This window comes from Sapajus apella, unplaced genomic scaffold (genome assembly GCF_009761245.1).
Source record: "Sapajus apella isolate SASKATOON/1434 unplaced genomic scaffold, GSC_monkey_1.0 scaffold157, whole genome shotgun sequence".
Lineage (NCBI taxonomy): Eukaryota > Metazoa > Chordata > Mammalia > Primates > Cebidae > Sapajus > Sapajus apella.
This window is the reverse complement of record NW_022437097.1, coordinates 158190-178468: the sequence shown is the minus strand read 5'-3', so window position 1 is coordinate 178468 and position 20279 is coordinate 158190. Positions and strand designations below refer to the sequence as shown.

The window sequence follows — 20279 nt, the reverse complement described above, 5'->3', positions numbered from 1 at the left end:
GCTGATTCAGACTTCTGTGACGTCATGCATAAAAATATGTCATGTAAGCAATAACTTTTTAGTTGTTAAAACCATTTTTTACATCAGCTCAAGCATGGGGCTAAACTGTTACTGCCCGCACCTTTATCTTCATCTGCATTTTCCTCGTCTGTGTGTGCCTCCACTTCTCTCATTATCAAATACATTTTTAAAGGATACATATTGGGACGACGTGACCCACATACCCGGGTATAACAGGAAGCAGCTCAATTAAAATAAAGTGGCTTAATTGTGTCAGCTTCTCCATCAGTGACCAAGCCCGAAGGAATCACAGGCCTAGAGCTTCTAACAGTACTTTCCAGACGGTGACCCTCGACGTCTGACTGCCTGCTGACATAAATTCTGATGTATCTCTGTCACTTGATTAATTATATTGTTTTGATGAAATAAAAACAAAACGATTCCACAATCTCATAAGGGAAGAAGCACACCTTGAGTTATTTACTGTTCCCAACAATAGACCTCCCACCAGACTTGAAGTCGATTTAATTCTACTATGCTGGTGCTTGTCTGGTCCTTTAACCTCTAAAAAGACATATTTAGAATAATGGACATTTTACATAAAACCTTTCCAAACTGGAGAGACTAAGAAACATTCATATGGGGATTTTTTTTAAAAACTCTGAAGCAAAACAATGTAATACATTCTACATTGAGAAATCACCCTCCCAGCCCTTCACATCTCAGGATTTTTCATGGCTTGGGTGCTAAATGTGCATAAGACACATTTCACAGCCTTACTGTTAACGTACACACACCTAATAACAACAACAGAGCAACAGAGATCAGAGGAAAGAAGAACAAGGAAACCAGCTGTGCTATTGGAATATCTCTTTAGTAAAAGAACCAATGGAGAGCCAAGGTGTGATATCCACAAATGAGCTACAAGTAGAGAAACAATCTGCAAATTTAAATAATGAATGCAATTTTAAATTAAATTATCACTAGGCTCACTCTGATCACCAAAGGAGACTCTAAGTGTGCTTACAGCAATTTCAGTTCCATGGGTTCTTCCTTTAATATTGGTGTAAGTATTTTTTTCATTTTAGCATTTTTAGTTTACTTATTTTTGAGACAGAGTCTCTCTCTGTCACCCAGGCTGGAGTGCAGTGGTGCTATCTCAGCTCACTGCAACCTCCGCCTCCTGGGTTCAAGCAGTTCTCCTGTCTCAGCCTCCCAAATAGCTGGGACTACAGGCACACAACACTACGCCTGGCTAACTTTTGTATTTTTTTTAGTAGAGATGGGGTTTCACCATGTTGGTCAGGCTGGTCTCGAACTCCTGGCCTCAGATGATCTACCCGCCTCAGCCTCCGAAAGTGCTGGGATTTACAAGTGTGAGCTACAGCGCCTGGCCTCATTTTAGAATTTTCACCACCTTGTTACTCTGTGCACATCACCTACTCTCACCTTCAGAGTTTTCCTATCAACTGAATCAAATACAGAAAAACCTTTGGAGCACGAAGTTGGGCACTGAAGATGATCAATCACATGCCATTTTTGGCCATGTGTTCATATTTGTAGCACAGTGGGAGAGAAATCATGTTCCAGAGTAGTTCACATAGGCTGGTGGTCAGTATGACAGATTTGCAGTCACACATGGTTAAGGATGTAATAATAGAAATGTCCTCAGTACTCAGAAGGGAACTGTTGAGAATACATGTGTAAAACTGTTTTTCTGAAGAGAATAGTAACCAGGGACATTATAGGATATGCATTTGTGTTTATAAAATTCCACTTGACTCCCTTCTCCTTATAATATCAGTAGTAAAAGACCCAAAGAAAGATGCAGAACATCGTGGTTTCTCTGATACTCCCAATTTATTTCAATAGATTATAAGCACATTGGAACTGGGAAGGATATTAAAGAGCATCTAATATAACCCCTTTCTTTCTCTTTTTCTTTTTTATTAGAGATAGGGTCTCCCTCTTTTGCCCAGCCTAGAGTGTAGTGGCACCTTCATAGTTTACTGCAGCCTCAACCTCCTGGGCTCAAGTGAATTGGACCTGAGTAGATTAATTATAACAGTGGCTAAATGTGGAAAGAGGATCAGAGGTGTGGTTGAGTCAGAGACAACATGTGTGTTCTGACTCACTGGAGGGTGTCTCATGGCCCAGGAGGAGGGCAACTTTAATACGTTGATCCCTGTTCCACTCCTGCAGCTCAAATAAATATTCGACTTTGAAATTTAAGCTGGAGAGAGATAGCAAGGGGAGAAATGCCAGATGTAGGTGATGGGGAGGAAGGCAGCAAATCACACTGCCACATGTGTTCCTATGCAACAATTTTGCGTGTTCTTCACATGTACCCCAAAACCTAAAATGCAATAAAATAAATAAATGGGAAAAAAAAAAGAAATTTAAGCTAATTTAACTTCATGATTTTGATTGGAATCAGCAGTACAGATGTTTCTCAACTTATGATGAAGTTGCATCTGAATAAACTTATTATAAATTAAAAATGCATTTAATACATGTGACCTACTGAACCTAGCTCAAGCTGGTTCAATTCACTTAAATGTGCTCAGAACACTTAAATCACTCTACAGTTGGGCAAAACCATCTAACACAATGCCAGTTTTATAATAAAGTGTTGAATATCTCCTGTCATGTAATAACTATTGCACTGACAGTAAAAAAATAATGGTTGTATGGGTACTTAAAATAGGGATTCATATGGTTTTCAGACAGTAAAGTCGAAAAATTATAAGCAGAACCATTGTAAATGGGAATTGTCTGCACGTACATAATAAAATTTACTCAATATATCATATGAAATCCCCAGCATCTGGCGTACCCATTCCTATGTGCCCCAGAAGAAAAAAGAAGATCCACTGTGTTCTCTTGTCAGGAGCATACATATTAAGGTTACCTCTTTTTGGAGAGCTGACCCCTTCGTTTGTCTGAGAAAGTCGTTATTTCTTCACTCTTCAAGGAGAATTTCATAAGATAAAGAATTCTAAGTTGCTGGTTGCTTTTTCTCTCTCTCTCTCTTTCACACTTAAATGTCTCACTCCATTCTTCTTGCGGGCATGATGACTGAAGAGAAGTTGATGTAATATTTATCTCCTCTGTAGGTAAGGTGCTTTTTTCCTCTGACTATATTTAGGAGTTTGCTTTTACCTTTGAATTCTATAGTTTGAAAATGTATGCCTGATGTAGTTTTGGGGGCATTTCTCCTGCTTTAGTGTTCTCTGAATTTCCTGGATTTGTGATTCGGTGTCTGATATTAATTTGTGGAAATTCTCAGTCATTATTGCTTCAGATACGCTTCTGTTCCTCTCTTTCTTCTCCTAAAATTCCCTTTACATATACGTTACACCTTTTGTAGTTGTGCCACTGTACTCAGAAATTACGTTTTGGGTTTTGGGGATTTTTTTTTTTCAGTCTTTTTTTTCTCTTTGCTTTTCAGTTTTGGAAGTTTCCATTGAGACCTCTCCAAGCTCAGGGAGAGATCTTTCCACAGCTGTGCCTGGTCTACTGATAAGCTCATCAAAGACATTCTTCATTTCTGTTACACTGTTTCTGATCTTCAGCATCCCTTTTTGCTTCTTAGAATTTTCTTCTTGCTGCTTACATTGTTCATCTGGTCTTGCATGCTATCTACTTTGTCCATTATAGCCTTTGCCATATTAATTATAGTTGTTTAAAGTACTGGTCTAATAATTCCAACATCCCTGCCATATCTGAGTCTGTTTTTATTGCTTGTTCTGTCTCTTCAAAGTGTGTTTTTGCCTTGAAATTTTTTCTTTTTCTTTTTTTAGAGACAAGGTGTTTCTCTGTTGCCCAGGCTAGAGTGCAGTGGTGTGACCATGGCTCCCTGCAGTCTACAACTCCCAGGCTCAAGTGATCCTCCCACCTCAGCCTCTCAAGTAGCTGGGACTATAGATATGTGCCACCATGCCTGTTTTGTTTTGTAGAGGTGGGTGTCTCACTATGTTGCTCAGACTAGTTTCAAACTGGTCTCATGCTCTTCCCGCCTCAGCTTCTCAAAGTAATGGGATTACATGTCCAGCTGAAATTTTTTCTTGATAGCTAGATGTGATATACCAGGTAAAAGTAACTGCTGTAAAGAGCCCTGTAGTACTATAAGTAACATGCGTGGGAAGGGGAACGATTCTGTAGTCCTGTGATTAGGTCTGAATCTTTAGGAAGCCTGGGCCTCTGGGCTGTGACCTTTGCAAGATCTTCTCAGCCCTCCCTCCCATCACCACCCTGACATGGGACAGGATGGCTAGAGGTGGGTATTTTCCTTCCTCCAGTAAGTTAGGCTCTGGAAAAACAAAACACAACACCAGTAGCTTAGGTGAAATATCTTCCCTTGAGGAAAGACCTTGTTAAGAAGAACAGAAAGCTCTGGTATACTGCAAGATGGTTCCTTTTCACCTCGTCCTTCTGGAAGCATGAGGAGATTTTCCTCCAATACTCACTGTGAGAACCTGGTCAAGCTTCTAGGTGTAAAACTCACAGAACTGTGGTGACTCTTCTCTGACTAGGTCTTCCTGGAGTTTTGAATTCTCAGATGTGTTCACATTGAGCATCCAGCAATTTGTCAGTTAAGTTTAGGTTTTCCTACCTTGACCGCAGTTTCCCCGAAGGTTTTTTCTTGTGGAAGAAAGTTGTCATTCTATATATAAGCCTGCCTGTCTCTCCAGTTTTCGGGGGCAGTGGTTTCTTCTGTGACCTCACTTCTCTGCTGGATCTAAAAAAAATTTGCTGATGTTTTCAGTTTGTCCGGTTTTTTACTTGTTCTTTAGACAAAGTGCCTACTTCCAAGCTCCGAAGCAACTGCACATTTTACAATCATTATTGCTTGATTTGTACAACTAGAGAATATATTACTGGCAATAGAGCAATGCAGCATCTAAAGAGAAGGTGACCTTTTCTAGGAGAGAAAAAGACCAAAGTTTAGTGATTCCTCTATCGTTAGCTAGATTTTGTCAGTAGATACTTCCCTAACCAACTTTTCTGAGCCTTGATTTCCTCATCTTAGAATGATGACAACCAAGGTCCTTCCTGGTTGTGACTTTGGTTGAGTCTTTTGATATCTAACAAGACCATTTTTATGGGATTTCTCACTTTGGTTTGATTGTTTGAGTCGAGGGATTTTGGAGATAATTGGTATCTCATGGCAGAACGTCTGCGTCTTTATCTTCAGCACATGGCTGTGCAGGTGGATCTGAATCTTCTGAATTTCCCCTGTAAAGTTTTAATATTTTTTTTGGAAATCTTTGCTGAGGCATTTTAAATGCCTATGTAATTTCAGTTGTCTGTTGTTTTTTTTTTTTTCTTCTTGGTGCTTGCTGACTCATTTGTTTATTGTCCAAATTGATGAGACTTTTGAAACCTTTTGTCAGCACAATAAATGAGAATTGTTTATTCCAGATTTCCACTTTCTGGAGAGTTGGAAGAGCTAGGTGACAACAAATTTCTGTAAAAATCTAACTATTTAAGTAATAGGAATTATTTAAAGAAAATTAAAGGAATTCTACTGCAATCTTCTATTATCAAGCTATGTTCATTTCTAATAATACCTAAAGCCAGAGAAATAATCAAATTTCTTTGGTTATGAAAAAATTATATGCCATACAAATCACTAAATTATTTAAGATGCACATAAAACATTAACACACATATATGTTATTTCTTAGCACTTTTAAAGACCTCTGTTTTTTCTAAATATAGAAAATATGTAAATCGCAGAATCAGAGGTTTCCATTTTATCATGATGCACATGAATAGATGTCTTATGAGGAATGTAGGAACTAGAGAGATGCCCCGGCAGAGCATTACATCTTGCCTATAATCCAACACAGTCAAACAAGAAATACAAGAAAATTTTGTTGACAACAAAATTAACAAATACACATTTAATGCCTCTACTTAGCAAATACACACTATCAAACTGCATGTTTAATAATGCTGCCATCTAGGTAAATTTCTCCTTGGTCTACTCTGATATATGCATCTAACGATTATCAACATACCTGTCATATTGCAGTACACAAGAAATGGTCCCAGGGGGCCACTTCCATCTGCATCAATATAGTAAAGCCCAGACGGGTTTCCTCGGTGCTTGTGGGCTTCACAGGACCGCTCATAGAGGGCTGTAGGAGAACACCAGCCATAAGAACCAGAAAAAATCTCTCCAGATGTAGAGTCAGTGTCCAAAGGTTTGTATTTCTGAATTACAGACATATGATACATATGACCCAATATCATTTTTATAGTGTACAACAGTATATTTGATGAGATGCAAGAAAAATGACATTTAAAAAATTAAATTTATTTTTATTAACAAAGGAAAAGAAAATTACCTAGTCAAAATACAACTAAATGTTGGATGTTGTTAGATGCTGAATAAATATTCAGTATACAGTGTATTTCTGTTTTGAGGAAGAAGGAAAGATTGTGTTGATGTTCAAACATGAAGATGTGGTTACAGTGGGAATTGTCAATAGACAATCTTTTGGCAATGGCTAGAGACTGTACTTTCTGTACATAATTTTTTTTTTTTATTTTTAGGTAAGAAAGCATGCAGACTCTGAAGCACAGTGTAAAACACTTGAAGAGATATGAGAGGGAAGGCTTGTGAATCTGAATCCTGTGTGCTGTTGAAGCATGGTTCTTTTCAAGGTGGCAACTATACTTCAGAATTAAACTCTATAATTAAAGAAGAAACCCTCATTTCACCTGTAATAACTGAATGCCTGAGCCCATTAGTTTTAAACTGCCTAAATAATCTGGTATTTTCCGATAAATATTCTGTAAAGTTTTTCTTAAGCTATGCAGCAATTACACCCTTCGCTTGCTTTAAAACAACCTATGAATGAGCATTTTAAAGAGAGAAATAGAATTTATACGCCATCAACTTTTCTTCATTAAAAAATAATTAAAGTTGATTTAAAAAAAAAGAAAAACTTCCCTAAGTATTTTGCAAGTGACAATTCAAGATAATTGAAATTCAAAGCAAGAGAGAAACTTTTTGAAAGATATTCCCTATATAATGTAAATTTACTCCGAAATAATTGAATATTTTCATTTGTGCAAGTAAATGTTTTACCAAGCACAAAGTATGGAATTAATATCTGCAGGAAATGGACATTGACATTATTAATCTTTATTTTTCTTTTGCCACTTGTGGCATATTGATTTAAATAGATACATATATTTGTAAATGTCTGGTAGAATTCACTCAAATTAATAACAATGCTTAGATATAGGGTACAGGTTTGGAATGGGGACAAATATTGAGGAGGTGACTAGAACTTGTGCTTTATGTGAATTGGTTGGCTTTTTAAATGATAATGTATACATATATTAATGTATATCATGTATTAATTATATACAATTGATTTTATATTTTAATTGTATATAATTACCCACAATTAGTTATATGCAATTAATAATTATATACAATTAATTAGTTGTACATAATTGATACATGTTATACAATTAGAAATACAAAATAACCTATTCAACTAGGTGTGGCAGTCTGGTCTCACATTCAATGACTATGGGCTTGGCAAATGTCTACCTTTAGCTTGGACAACAGTCAACTCAATTATTAGATCAGACTGACACCTGAAATACTTTTTCAGTCTCCTGATATTTTCCCTCCGAATTTTTTGGAGTTACATTTTGATTGCAGCGAACAACCATGAACTAATATAACCTCATTCATTAAATGCAACATGTAAGAGATGATACTGAGTGTCGTGGTGGACATAAAGTTGTCAGGTAATACACAGGATCAGGCATCTGCTTTTGGGTAGGATACTATGCCTGGAGAATGGAAGACATACCGAAGTAAAAGATCTGGTGTGACCTTATCAAGACATTTAGTCTCTGGTCTGAGAGGGCACTTAACTCCTAGAAAATATGTCATGGCTTTATAAACAGGGATCTTTCTAGTGCAAAAATCATACTTCACACTTCAGTCTGTGAGAGTCGGTCCTGGACTGTCTCCCCTTTTGCCCAGGTCTTTTGCAGAACCTCAGCTGGGGTTGCAGAATTCTCACTGCACTTCCTTTGCATGTGTGAAGTGAGATTTGTAACACTCTACACCCTGCCTTTCTCCTATGGTTTTTGTGAAAATCAAATTAAATTTGTCTCACGGAAGAGTTCTTGAAAGTTTCAAGCAGGACCTCAGGATGAGCAAGTGGAACTGAGGACTTTGCATCTTGCTCTGTTTCCTTGAAGACCCAGAGATGGGCAAAATATTCCTGAAAAGTTGCTCAGAAACATCGGTAGAGAAATACAGGAAGAAAACTGTAAAAGCTAAAAACATTAAAAAGATAGGCTTTTCAGGATTCTTTGATGTTCTAATTGTAACAGATTAGAGGTCAGTAAAATGGCATGGCCTTTGAAATTCACAGAGGATGATTCTTCAGTAAAGACAGATGATTTTTAATATGGCAGAGGCAGTTGAGAAGTGTTAGAATATGCCATCCCTTAGATGTTGTTTACACTTAAATGTCCACCAGAAGTACGTGGAAGGTTGGTTACCACAGACTCGGGGCCCCATCTCCAGCAGTTCTGATTCAGTAGGTTTTGGTGAGGCCTGAGAGTCTGTACTTGTGAAAGGTTCCCAGTGGGTGTGGATACTGCTGGTACGTGGACCACCATTCAGGCATTCTGGAGCCAAGACTGTGGAGCCAACCTCCTTAGCTCAACTCATGGAGCCACAAGCTAGCTGGGGATCAAGTTACTTAACCTCTTTCTGTCCTCAATTCTGCAAGGAAGACAGTAAGAGCACTTTCTTCCCTGAGCTGCTATAGGGTTAAACAAGTTAATATATGCAAAGCAATAGCAGAGGGCCAGCACAAGTACTCAATACATTAATACTTTTACAATTATTCACTTTACAATCATCATCACCACCACCAAAGAAAATCACAGTCAGAGGAGACCTTAAAGGTCCTCTAATTTCTAGAAATTAGAGAATGATTGCATCATCCCCATGATTGTTAAAAAAAATCTTTAAATACCTTAAATCATGGGATTTGACAGGTGGCAAGGGATTGTTTTTCTACCTTTCTTTGACTGAAAAAATTCTTAGAATTAAAAGTATGGTCCAACTCAAGTAATGGAACAAGGTACATCATGCATTTTTAATTTAATTGGGTCTCTACCTTTTACTATACTTGATTTTCCTAGACTTATTTCCCCATTGCTTGCCAGCTGCCTTTTTCAATCCTATTCGTACTACATATTTCTATGCACTATCTCAACACCCTTGTATTAAATAAGGTGGGTTAAAAATAAACTAGAAATTAATTGAGTGATGAAATATCTCTTCTGATGTGTTTGCATGATTGCAAATATGCAGATATATATAAACAACTAATCAAAATGAAATGACAAGGAGATGCTGACAGAAATGAGAGGGAGGCGTGAGACTTACAGGAATGGCAGGTCTCGCCCGTATAGCCTGTGCCCAGACAGTCACAGGAGAAGGTGTCCCACGACTGGGAACACTCGCCCCCATGCTCACAGTAGCTGGGCAAGCACCTAAAAGAAAACAGATACAACTGCTGTTTCCCTTTTGAAATCGTTAAAAAATTAGTGTCTTACCAAAAAGAGGTTAATCTGAAAGAGCAGCATATGCAAGATAACCACACATAACATGATGGTTGGGTCTGCCATCAAGGTTCTCTAATTATAGTGACAAACTTTAAATAAATATATCCATTAGCATGTAGCTGATTATTAGGTATCTGTGACAGCTGAATTGTCGACATATCCCTTTTTTTTGTTGTTGTTCCAAGTGACACAATGATAACTTCACGTGGCCAGCAAAACCAATCACATACATAAAATTATGAAATATGGCATGCTCCATTACTATATTATGGTCATTTTTAAAAGAAAGAAGGGGAAACAGGGAGGACAATACAGAGGGGAGGAGAAACACGAAGAGCTTCAGTCACATAGTGACAGAGGTTCAGAAATTTTGAAGAACATTTAATTTAGGTCATGTTGTTTCACCTTTTAGATTTAGAATGAGCAATTGGTTATTGCTTTTTAAGGACTCTTAACACTAGTAATATGTCAATACTACCCAAAGCAATCTACGATTCAATACAACTCTTATTAACATCCCAATGCCTTTTTTTGCAGAAAATAAAAATTCATCCTAAAATTCATAGGGAATCTCAAGGGACTCTGAACTAGCCAAAATAATCTTGAAAAAGAACAGAGCTAGAGGTCTCACACTTTCAGAGTTCTCTGGAGTCTGCTGCCACCCACTATAATATTGGGGGTTAGCCTGCCTGCCTCTCAGGATGGTTAGGGGAACAGGGAGGAGGGTACACTATGGAAGCTGACCAGCACCTGGCACAGACTGGAGGCTTCACCAAGAGGTAGTGTGACCTTCTGGAAGCCTGACCTGAATACCATAACCCACCTCTGCCTTGAGCAGGGTTGGAACTCAGCCTCTGCTGGCTGTCTCCCACTGCTGAGCACATAGCTGAAGATCTGATAAAGAGTGAAGGTTCTAAAGGCCACCGACCTTCTGGGCCGTGAGGGATGCCATAGTCCATGCTGGAGCAGCAGAAGGGGTGAGTGCCCAAGTGCCCCTTGCCATGGGGCCCAGAGAAGTAGCAGGAGAGGGGCTGGGAAGTTGTGACAGGCCTCCTGGCTGTGGTGGGAGGACGACCAGCAGACAGCTGGGTATGAAGTTGACAGAAAGCCCCAGGGGTCTGTATTTGGTCTCTGGAGAGATCCTCTGAGGGGAACCTGAGGGGCTGGGGAAGAAGAAACCATAGCATTCCCCACCCTGCCCATGCCCACAGAGCTCCCATCCCAACTCTCCAGCAGTGCACCACCAGCTCAGGGCCAAGACTTCCATTAATTACATGGTGTTAATGAGCATTTAGTCTGCATTTAGAGAAGAGTTAAGGGCCATCAGAATCACAACTTTTCAAGTATTTCAAAGGCCAAGGCATGGAAAAGCCTGTGTGAACTGATCTAAAGAGGGAGAGCTGGAGAGACAAGCAAGAATGGGTGGGGTGGGGGCCCACCATTTTTTAAAAAGCAGCTGTTCCTCTTCCCCCACATCCTCCTCTGCCTCCCCTTCCTTTTTAACATAATGGAGAATCTTAAGATCATACCTGACTTGAAGATTCCACAAATTAAAAAAAAAAAAAACATTAAAAACCACTGCTGTTTGATATCAACAGGGTGAGAATAATTTTAGTTCAAAATATTTCAGAATAGGAACTGTTTAAGTGATCCAGAGACTATCAACAAGTATACACTATTTTTCTCCAATTAAACACAACATCAATTATGAAAAATTTACATGTAGTACAAATAATAGAGGAAGTAGCTAGCAGGCAGAAGACCAACACAGGAGATTTCAGAGTGGGGTGAGCAGCCTGGTCAGCACAGCCAGGTGAGGAGGTGACGGAGGCCTCCCTGTTCAGGGAGCCCCAGATGGAATGCGTCAGAGGACCCCATTGGAAGCTCTGCCATGTGGTATACAGGGCGAACCTTAAGAGTATAGGAGTCTCATGTAAGAAGTTAAAATCTATCCAAACATAAACATCCATTATTTGTGACTCTGTCATCCAAAGTGCCCATTGCTATTTTTTGTGTAGCTTAAAATTTTGATTAAAAAAGATAACTTTATACCCCATATCTGTTCCTAAGTAGGATTTTTAGGTTTGGTATTTGAATAACATATGTTTCTACTTTGCGGATTACTGATATGGTTTAGCTGTTCCCCACCCAAATCTCATCTTGAATTGTAGCTGTCATCATTCCCACATGTCATGGGAGGGACCTGGTGGAAGGTAATTGGATCATGGGGGCAGGTTTTTCCCATGCTGTTCTCATGATAGTGAATAACTCTCATGAGAGCTGATGGTTTTATAAAGGGGAGTTCCCCTGCACGGTCTCTTGCCTCCTGCCATGTAACATGTGTCTTGCTTCTCCTTCACCTCCTGCTGTCCTTGGGAGGCCTTCCCAGCCATGTGGAACTGTGAGTCCATTAAGCCTTCTACCTTTATAAATTACCCAGTCTCAGGTATGTCTTTATTAACAGTGTGGAAACAGACTAATACAATTACAGTGTTTGTTTGTTTTTTTTTAATAACAACAAAGGCTAATAGATGCTTACAGGCCTGTTTTCAGGATGCTTAAAAGTGAATTTTCAGTATTTTCAGAATTTCAAAACTGAATGTAAAGGGAACAGCAAAGGCCTTTAATTTTAACTGTAGAATGTCATTTTGTGTCACCAAAGTTTTCTAATTTTACTGCTATTAAGGTTTTCAAAAAAAAAAAAATCTCACAGGAGCTAGTCTTCTACATTACTGACTTTGGGAATAGCCTTCATTTGTAGTCCTATTTGAAAATAATTTTAAAATGCTTCCTTAAACCCCTTATCTGCGATGATTATTGTACACATCGTGGCTGAAATTTAACTGTGGCTCACATACACATGCTTAGTTGAGCATGTTTGTAAGTAACTTTGGGGTGCAGTTTGGGAGCCTTTTTAAAATGTGGGATCTTAGAGACAAAGTTAAGCACCAGTGTAACTCTTGGGACTTTAAGGTTAAAACAAAACCGCCTGTAACAGTAAATACAATAGTTTTGTACTTTGGGAGCTACCTGCACAAAGAAGGCAACCTTGGGATATATATCTCATAACAGATATAGTGCAAATGGATCACATTTTGTGAGTAATTACCAAGATATCAAAATAATGTCTTACGAGTGGAGAAAATCACACTTGCATCACAGCTGAGCTGACAGCTATCACTCACAGTGTGGGCCCATGGGACATTTCCCTGTAACCCTGGGAGAGCTGAGCTCCCTGGCTAGTTAACTGAACAACCTGGGATTATATTAAGTGAACAAATGGCCAGAAATCTTCCCACTACCCTCCCCATGACTACAGAGTGGGATTCTGAAGCTGGTGTTGAGATGTAAATGCAGTCCAGCTGTGTGCCAAGAATTTGAATCTCAAGGTCAAGAGTGAGAGGTACTTGACAAATTCTTACTTCATATACTCCTCATCTTTGAATTAATTCATTTTTCCTACAAATCAACAGAATGTTCACAGGGGGAAATTATTCTGTGCTGAATAAAGTACATATGCATGAACTTTTCATTTAGTAGGAAGTACTTTTTTTTTAACATGTCACTACCTATGAGTTATAAATTAAAACCTGTTTAGACAGAGATAATAATTTTACAGTTAATGTTTAAAGTAGAATTGACTACCAGAATCTACTCCATGAAGACAGGTTTTGAAAGATCTACCAGGTGTGTACATAACTTTTTAATTTTTAAATCTGTAGCATTTATTTATTCACTGAAAGTAAATACCTAATGTACTAAGGCAAATAGTATGCAGAAATGTTGTTTCTGGGTGTGACCCTGTGATTCTTCTCAGCCAAAATCATTGTAAAATTATGGCACAACTAGCATGACTTAAAGTCAAGTTGTAATACTTAATTAATTAAATGTTTTTCTTGTCTGACCTCCATATTTCATTGAGTATGTCCTTTGGCACATATCTTCATCCATCTCTATGATTCAAACTTTTCTAGGAGAGATTACTTTTTATTTTCTCTGCAGAACATGTGGGGTTGGGTGGCTGATGAACAGTAACTTGTCAAATTCCTCTGCCTGGAAATATATCATCCAACTGATGGGTGTGTGGCTGTAAAAGTGAGCTTGATGACTATTAGCTGAGCAACTTGGGATTATATTAAGGTAAAAGTTATAAGATGTACGTCTTCTAATAAAACACTATCATTTGAAAAATGCTACTTATTCCATTAGAGATGGAGTTTTCGAATCCTCATAGTAATTATGAGTATTCATTCCCTTTGGAAAGGTAACAGAAAAAAAGAGAGAGAATGGAATGCCTTTTTCCAACTGTCCACGTTTGCTTTCTCAAACTTTGAAAACAAGCATGCTAAAGTGAGCTCGGATGGTCCTTACCTGTCTGTGATGCCACAAGAGTCTATCTGGAGATCCCTGAAACTCCCCAGCGCCCCCTGCTGTACTGAGATGGGATCCACTGCTTTGTCACCAATGGTGATGTGCCTTAGGCAGCCCTGAAACCCTCCCAGGGGGCTTTTACATTCAGAGCCAGAGCTGTTGTCCAGGCAGCCTGAATATGGAGACAAAAATAAGACAAAAACAATAACTAAGACAAAACTCTTCCACAGTATTTATTATACGAAGACTGATGCTCCCCCTTGTTTATGGACATCGGTATGATGAGATGAGCTTCCCCATTCATTAGAAAGGTGAAAAGGTTAGAACTGATTCAATTTAAGATAATATCTGGAATTCAGAATAAGAAACTATGGTGGGGGGAATTCAGATTTAAAATTCCTTAACGGGAATTATTGCCCAACTAAGTGAAGACAGGTTTGGCTTCTGTGAAACCTCACCTAAGAAATAATCATGCATTTTAGCATCATAAGTGCAAAAAATTAAAGTGGAGGTTAAATTAAAATAACTGAAATCCTAGCCCAAATTTTATTTAGGATATGCTGGATTTATGAAAAATGCTACTTAAAAATATAATTGTTACTATCATTTATATAAAATATGTTAAATATTTACCCTAAAGGCGTTTTTGTGTGTTATGATGTTATGTGTATTTAGGAGTATTTAAAAACATATTTTATTATACTGACTGGATGGAAATACCTAGAGTTGCTTTTCTAGTAACATTTTCTTTGGTGTTAGGTGCTTTATTCAAATATATAACCAAAGATTAAATTCTAATGTGTACAGCAACACAAAAAGTAACAGTTACTAAAGTACACTGTTATGGTACATAATGATAAAATTTGCAGTCCAGAATGTTCTATGAATAGAAAGAAATAAAATAGACATTTGATTATTTCCAATATTAGAAGTTAAATATTAAAAGTTTCACCACAACCATCAGCTAATTTCACCTAAATTACAAATAGCAATGCTTATGACGTCATTTCCCTTTATGCTGTGGGCTTGTTTTGTGAAACGAGAACAGTACTTATAAGAAGTAGTGGGGAGGGCATGACTTTGACTTGAGCGCTATTACTCCACCTCAGTCCAAGCATATAGGAAAGTAGTGTCTTGAACTTAACTCCCACCCTCCGTAAGTTACAGCTATAACCTGATAATGGAACTCTAATTCAAAGTTTGAAAAATAAGGAAAAGGATAAAAGTACACACTCTTGTTAAAGATAGAGAACATAATAATTGTAAAATGTCTTTTCATTTAAAGACAACTGTTTATAGAAAGAGTCATCTTAATTCAGAATAAATTATAAGGCATTAGTCTAAGTCAGGAGCCTGCAAAGGTTTTCTGTAAAATGCCAGTTAGTAAACATTTTAAGTTTTGTGGGTCACACCTGGTCTGTGTTGCATATCCTTCTTTTTTTTTTATAACCCTTTAAAAATACAAAGCAATTATTCATTTGAGCTTAAATAATACAATGCCAGGGACCATGATTTGTCTACCTCTGATTTAAATGAATACTTAATTTTAACATACAAATGTGAAAGAGCCACCTCATTTCATTATGGCTTAATGCTAAAAGCAATATAAATTGAATAAATAATTAATTGTATATTATGAAATTATAGCTTTTGAAAAATTTTATCATTTGCCTTATTTTAAAAAAGAAGCTTGCTTATATTGATTCTGTAAGCAATGTTTCTTTCAAACTTGTGAGATATAATTTCTTGTCTTTTCCCAATCATTCAAAAATTAGATATTAAAGAATGATCATAGTAAATGTACATCAATATATATCACTTGAGACTTGAGTTTTCTTTATACTGTTTTTGATTAAAATGAAAAAAAGTGAAGTATAGAATTTGTACTTGTGTATTTTTCATTGACTGATCTCTCTCTTTGACCTTATATCATGTTTTTTGCTTTTTGTTGTTTTTTGAGACAGAGGTTTGCTCTTGTTGCCCAGGCTGGAGTGCAATGGCACGATCTCTCAGCTCACCGCAACCTCCACCTCCTGGGTTAGTTGATTCACCTGCCTCAGCCTCCCGAATAGCTGGGATTACAGGCACCCACCGTCATGCCCCACTAACTTTGTATTTTCAGTAGAGATGGGGTTTCTCCATGTTGGTTGGGCTGGTCTTGAACTCCTGACCTCAGATGATCTGCCCTACTTGGCCTCCCAAAGTGCTGGGATAACAGGTGTGAGCCACCACGCTCAGCCTGACCTTAAATTGTTAATCACTACTACAATTTAAAAAATAGACGATGAAGATTCCTCTTACTGGAATCAATGAAGTACCTTTCAATGCCTGTACTCTTATCTCCTCCCTAAAAGTCTCCATAAAAATTAAATGTTATGTTTAGAGTTCTATTTTAGTAACTGAAGCTTTATTTCTTTAACAATTTAATACTTTCTGCTTTAAATTCCTAAAGTAAAAGCCTCCCTCATATTTAAGACTTCTTTTTAGCTTACTGAAACTTTATACATGACCTCAAAGAGACTTGGAAGTTTAAAATTTAACACCATATTTTTTAAAAGTTTAAAGACTAAAATCTTTTATATTTTTATATTTTAAAAAGAAACATAAGTTTAAATGGTATAGCAGAACCTTCTGAAGAATAGGATAAAGAGTGAACTTTGTATAATATTACTTCATCTCACTAATCATTGAGATGATTAAACACAATAGGTTAAGAACTAAGAGGATATCAATTTAATAAATATTTTGAGTAATGAATTTTAGGAATATCGGTAGTTCTGCTAATCTTTCTTTCACCAAGTGGTGTTTCCTGACACATAACTTAGGTTATTCTTAAATAAAATGAGTTCAATAATTCTCTTAGAAAAAAAAAAAACTAAAATAAATCCAGGTGTCCCCCCAAAAAGTTATGAAACTTTCAGGACAAATTCTATTCATAAAGTACCATATGTTTTTAGATATGAAATTGAACAAATAAAGATATTAATATAAGACCCATGAAAATGTTAGTCCCGGTTATTTTTATTTGTGTAAGCATATGAGGTTGGCAGGAAAAAGTGTCACTGTGTGTTACTGCAGTGACAGACTTCAATGCAGGGTTGCCACAAGTTCTCGGTCTAGCAACTTCCTACCAGGAGGATGTGAGGACTATCCGATACAGCAGTCAATTCAGCATTCTCAATATCATGGAAGGAGGTATGCTATTGAATAGCAGAAAGATTTCATAAAGGAACTTTAAAAGCATTTGACATTCAGTCAATCTCTATTTCAGGAATGAAGGCAAAAAACACAGGCTATATACACAACTTGCAACTGTAGAATACTGCTTGAAAACACTTCAGAAAGGTGAAATCTCAGACAAGAAAAAAAAAAAGAATGGACAAATGACAGTCCAGAAGATAAGTCTGCATCTGCGAATTAAGCTTTTTTTTTTTTGAGATGGAGTCTCACTCTGTTGCCAGGCTGGAGCACAGTGACACCATCTCAGCTCACTGCCACCCAGATTCAAGTGATTCTCCTGCCTCAGCCTTTTGAGTAGCTGGGACTACAACCGCTCACCACCATGCCCAGCTAATTTTTTGTATTTTAGTAGAGATGCGGTTTCACCACGTTGGCCAGGATGATCTCGATCTCTTGACCTCGTGATCTGCCCATCACGGCCTCCCAAAGTGCTGGGATTACAAGTGTGAGCCACTGAGCCTGGCCTAAACTTTCTATTAAATAAATCTTTTGAGATCCAGAAATCCACATCCAACAGGGCTTTGTTCCAAGTCTTTCTCTCAAGCTTTCTTTGGTACAAATAACATTTCCCATTTATTTGACATTAGGAAGTTAGTGTTTTGTTTTGTTTTTTTCCTTCTTTTTCTTAATTTGTTTGCATTAACCTGACTACCCATGGTCAGAGTCAGCAGGGCAACATTAAATTGAAAAAAAAAAAAAAAAAAAAATGTCCCCACACAATGACCTGGGAATGAAGACCAGTAACTCAAAAGCAGAAGGCTGGTCCCAAAACATCAAACTTCTGCAGTCTCAGCTTCAGGTGACGAAGGCAGCTCTCACTTAGGCAAAAAGCCACAGGGAGAAACAGTGCAACTCTTGCGCCAGTCATTGACTGGGTCAGATGACCTGCAAATTGGGGAGACACTACCGCATGCAGCAGCTGGGCTGGAGGATCCTGCTCCCAGTGGCTTTCTGCAGGGGACGTGGTGATTATGATCCTGTTTCCTAATGACTATGAGAAAGTAGTGAAGCACCAACTTCACTGCAACGAATGGCAGACACAGCAGGAGCTCGAAATACGAAAGGAAATAGAAGAAAGGGAGAAGGGGCCTAAAGCCAGGCCAGAAGCTAGGGGGGTTCTGATCAAGGCGACCAGATCCAGATTCTGGTGAAGACGAAGATTAGGAGCCGGAGGAAGTAGAACGGAGCTGCCATTGCCTCGCCCACTTCTCTGGTAGACAAGGAGTCACCCAGAGATTTTCCTTATGAAGAGCATTCAAGGCCTTAATCACAGTCTTCCAAAGCTGCCATTCCTCCCCCAGTGAAGTTGGAACAGGACAGACCACGATCTCCAAATCGGCCTAGCAGCTCCTTCCTCGCTAAAGTGGTGGGAACTGTGGCGCACACCATCATGCAGAAGCCAGGCTTCCGGGAAGGCCAGGGCCCAGGGGAACACGAGCAGGGGCTGCGCCCCGCCTTTCCGGTGCGGAAGACCAGTAAGCCTGGCAGCAACATCATCATGGACTAGGCCGCAGAGAAAGACGCTTTCAAGAATCAGGTACAAATCCACTGACAGAAATACCTGTGTCCTACTGAGGTGCTCCTACTAAGGAACGCGGTTGGTGCAGGGGAGGCGGATGAAGACTTGGAAGTTGAAACCAGGGAAGAATGAGTAATGACATATTTTTCTGTTCATATGGTTTCCTATAAGACAGAGCACCATTAAGGATCAAATAAGGGAAACTGAAAAGAGTATAATCTAATTTTAATAATGAGTTAGTTTTATTGTTAATTTTCTTTTTCTTTTCCATTGTCAATTTATATTGGCTCAGAGAAAACAGGTTGGATGTATAAAATCCACAGTACTTTCCAATTTTGCCATGAAAAATATGGCAAAGTTGGAAAATGTGTGATATGTGAAATTCTTGGTGCACTTGATGATGAAGCAGTGCAGACATTTTTAGAACCTGAGAGTTGAGTCAGCAATTAAAGCTGTTGTTTACTTGAATAGAAAGTATTTTGGTGTACAGGTGGCAAGAGCATGTTTTTACAATTTGGATAAATTCAGGTTCTTGGATTTGGTGGAACAAGTTTGATTTTAAGAACTAGAACATGAGTCATTGACAGTGATCTTTACTTGACCTGCAGGCTGAGAAAAGAAGGCAAAAGGTCACAGACTCCATGGCTGTTGGAGACTGAGACTCTTGGAAAGACTTCCAAGGTATATGTTGATTGATCCCTTTTCATTTTGTAGTTTTTAAATATCATATAAAAATCCTTTTAAACAAATAAATAAAATGTACGCTTGACTAGTTTCAATCATTGGTTGATATTATACTATAGGACTGAAGTTAGTGTCTGCAGCTGCATGTATTTAGGCCATTCTAAATATATAAGCTACTTAGGAAGAAAATACTGTGGACTTTATCCATCAAGCCTGTTTTCTCCAGGCCAATATAAAACAAATGGAAAGGAAAAAGAAACATAATAAAATGAACTCATTATTAAAACTGGATTATAGGATTAATTTTAATCTTTTCAGTTTCACTTATTTGATTCTTCGTGATGCTATGTGTCACAGGAAACCATATGAACAGAAATATCCCAAGAATTAAATTTGCTGAGAAAACAGAAAGGGAGTCTCTTTCAATGCAGTGCACAGCATTCAAGAGGAATCTGAGTCATGTGGTCTTTAAAGTACTGAAATGAGTAATGAATACTAGCTGAACAATATAGCTCTTTCTATGTGAAGAAATGATCTATTTGGGGTTTATATGCATCAGTAAAATTTAACAACCAGCTTATGCTGTTAAACATGGTGGTTAGAGCTGGTGTTTCCCAAAGTTTACCACACAAATGGGTAAATAAAGTTACAAAAGCACACACAAGGATGCAAAATTCACTGGAAAAACTAGGTATGTTAAGAATATTCAAAAAACTAAATTTTAAGCTAAGCATGGTGGCTCACACCTGCTTAATCCCAGCACTCTGGGGGACTGAGGTGGGCGGATCACTTCAGACCAGCCTGAGCAACATAGCAAAACCCTGTCTCTACAAAATGCAAA

General features: G+C 38.1%; 1 protein-coding gene and 1 pseudogene across 4 annotated transcripts in view; one reads left to right on the top strand and one right to left on the bottom strand.

Annotated features, from left to right (window-relative positions):
- LOC116541840 (contactin-associated protein-like 3) overlaps nucleotides 1-15605 on the bottom strand; it is a 74611-nt gene extending 59006 nt beyond the window's left edge. For 2 of the 4 annotated variants that reach the window (XM_032266338.1, XM_032266339.1), the window contains exon 1: nucleotides 6027-7362. In XM_032266338.1, the coding sequence (XP_032122229.1) occupies nucleotides 6027-6261 (235 nt within the window). In that variant the 5' untranslated portion in view covers nucleotides 6262-7362. Of the gene's footprint in view, nucleotides 1-6026; nucleotides 7363-9445; nucleotides 9553-13995 lie in introns of those variants that run through there. The other 2 variants (XM_032266342.1, XM_032266340.1) reach the window with 2 other exon arrangements.
- Nucleotides 15606-17703: 2098 nt separating this feature from the next.
- LOC116541844 lies at nucleotides 17704-19499 on the top strand (annotated as a pseudogene).
- The last annotated feature ends 780 nt before the right edge of the window (nucleotides 19500-20279 follow it).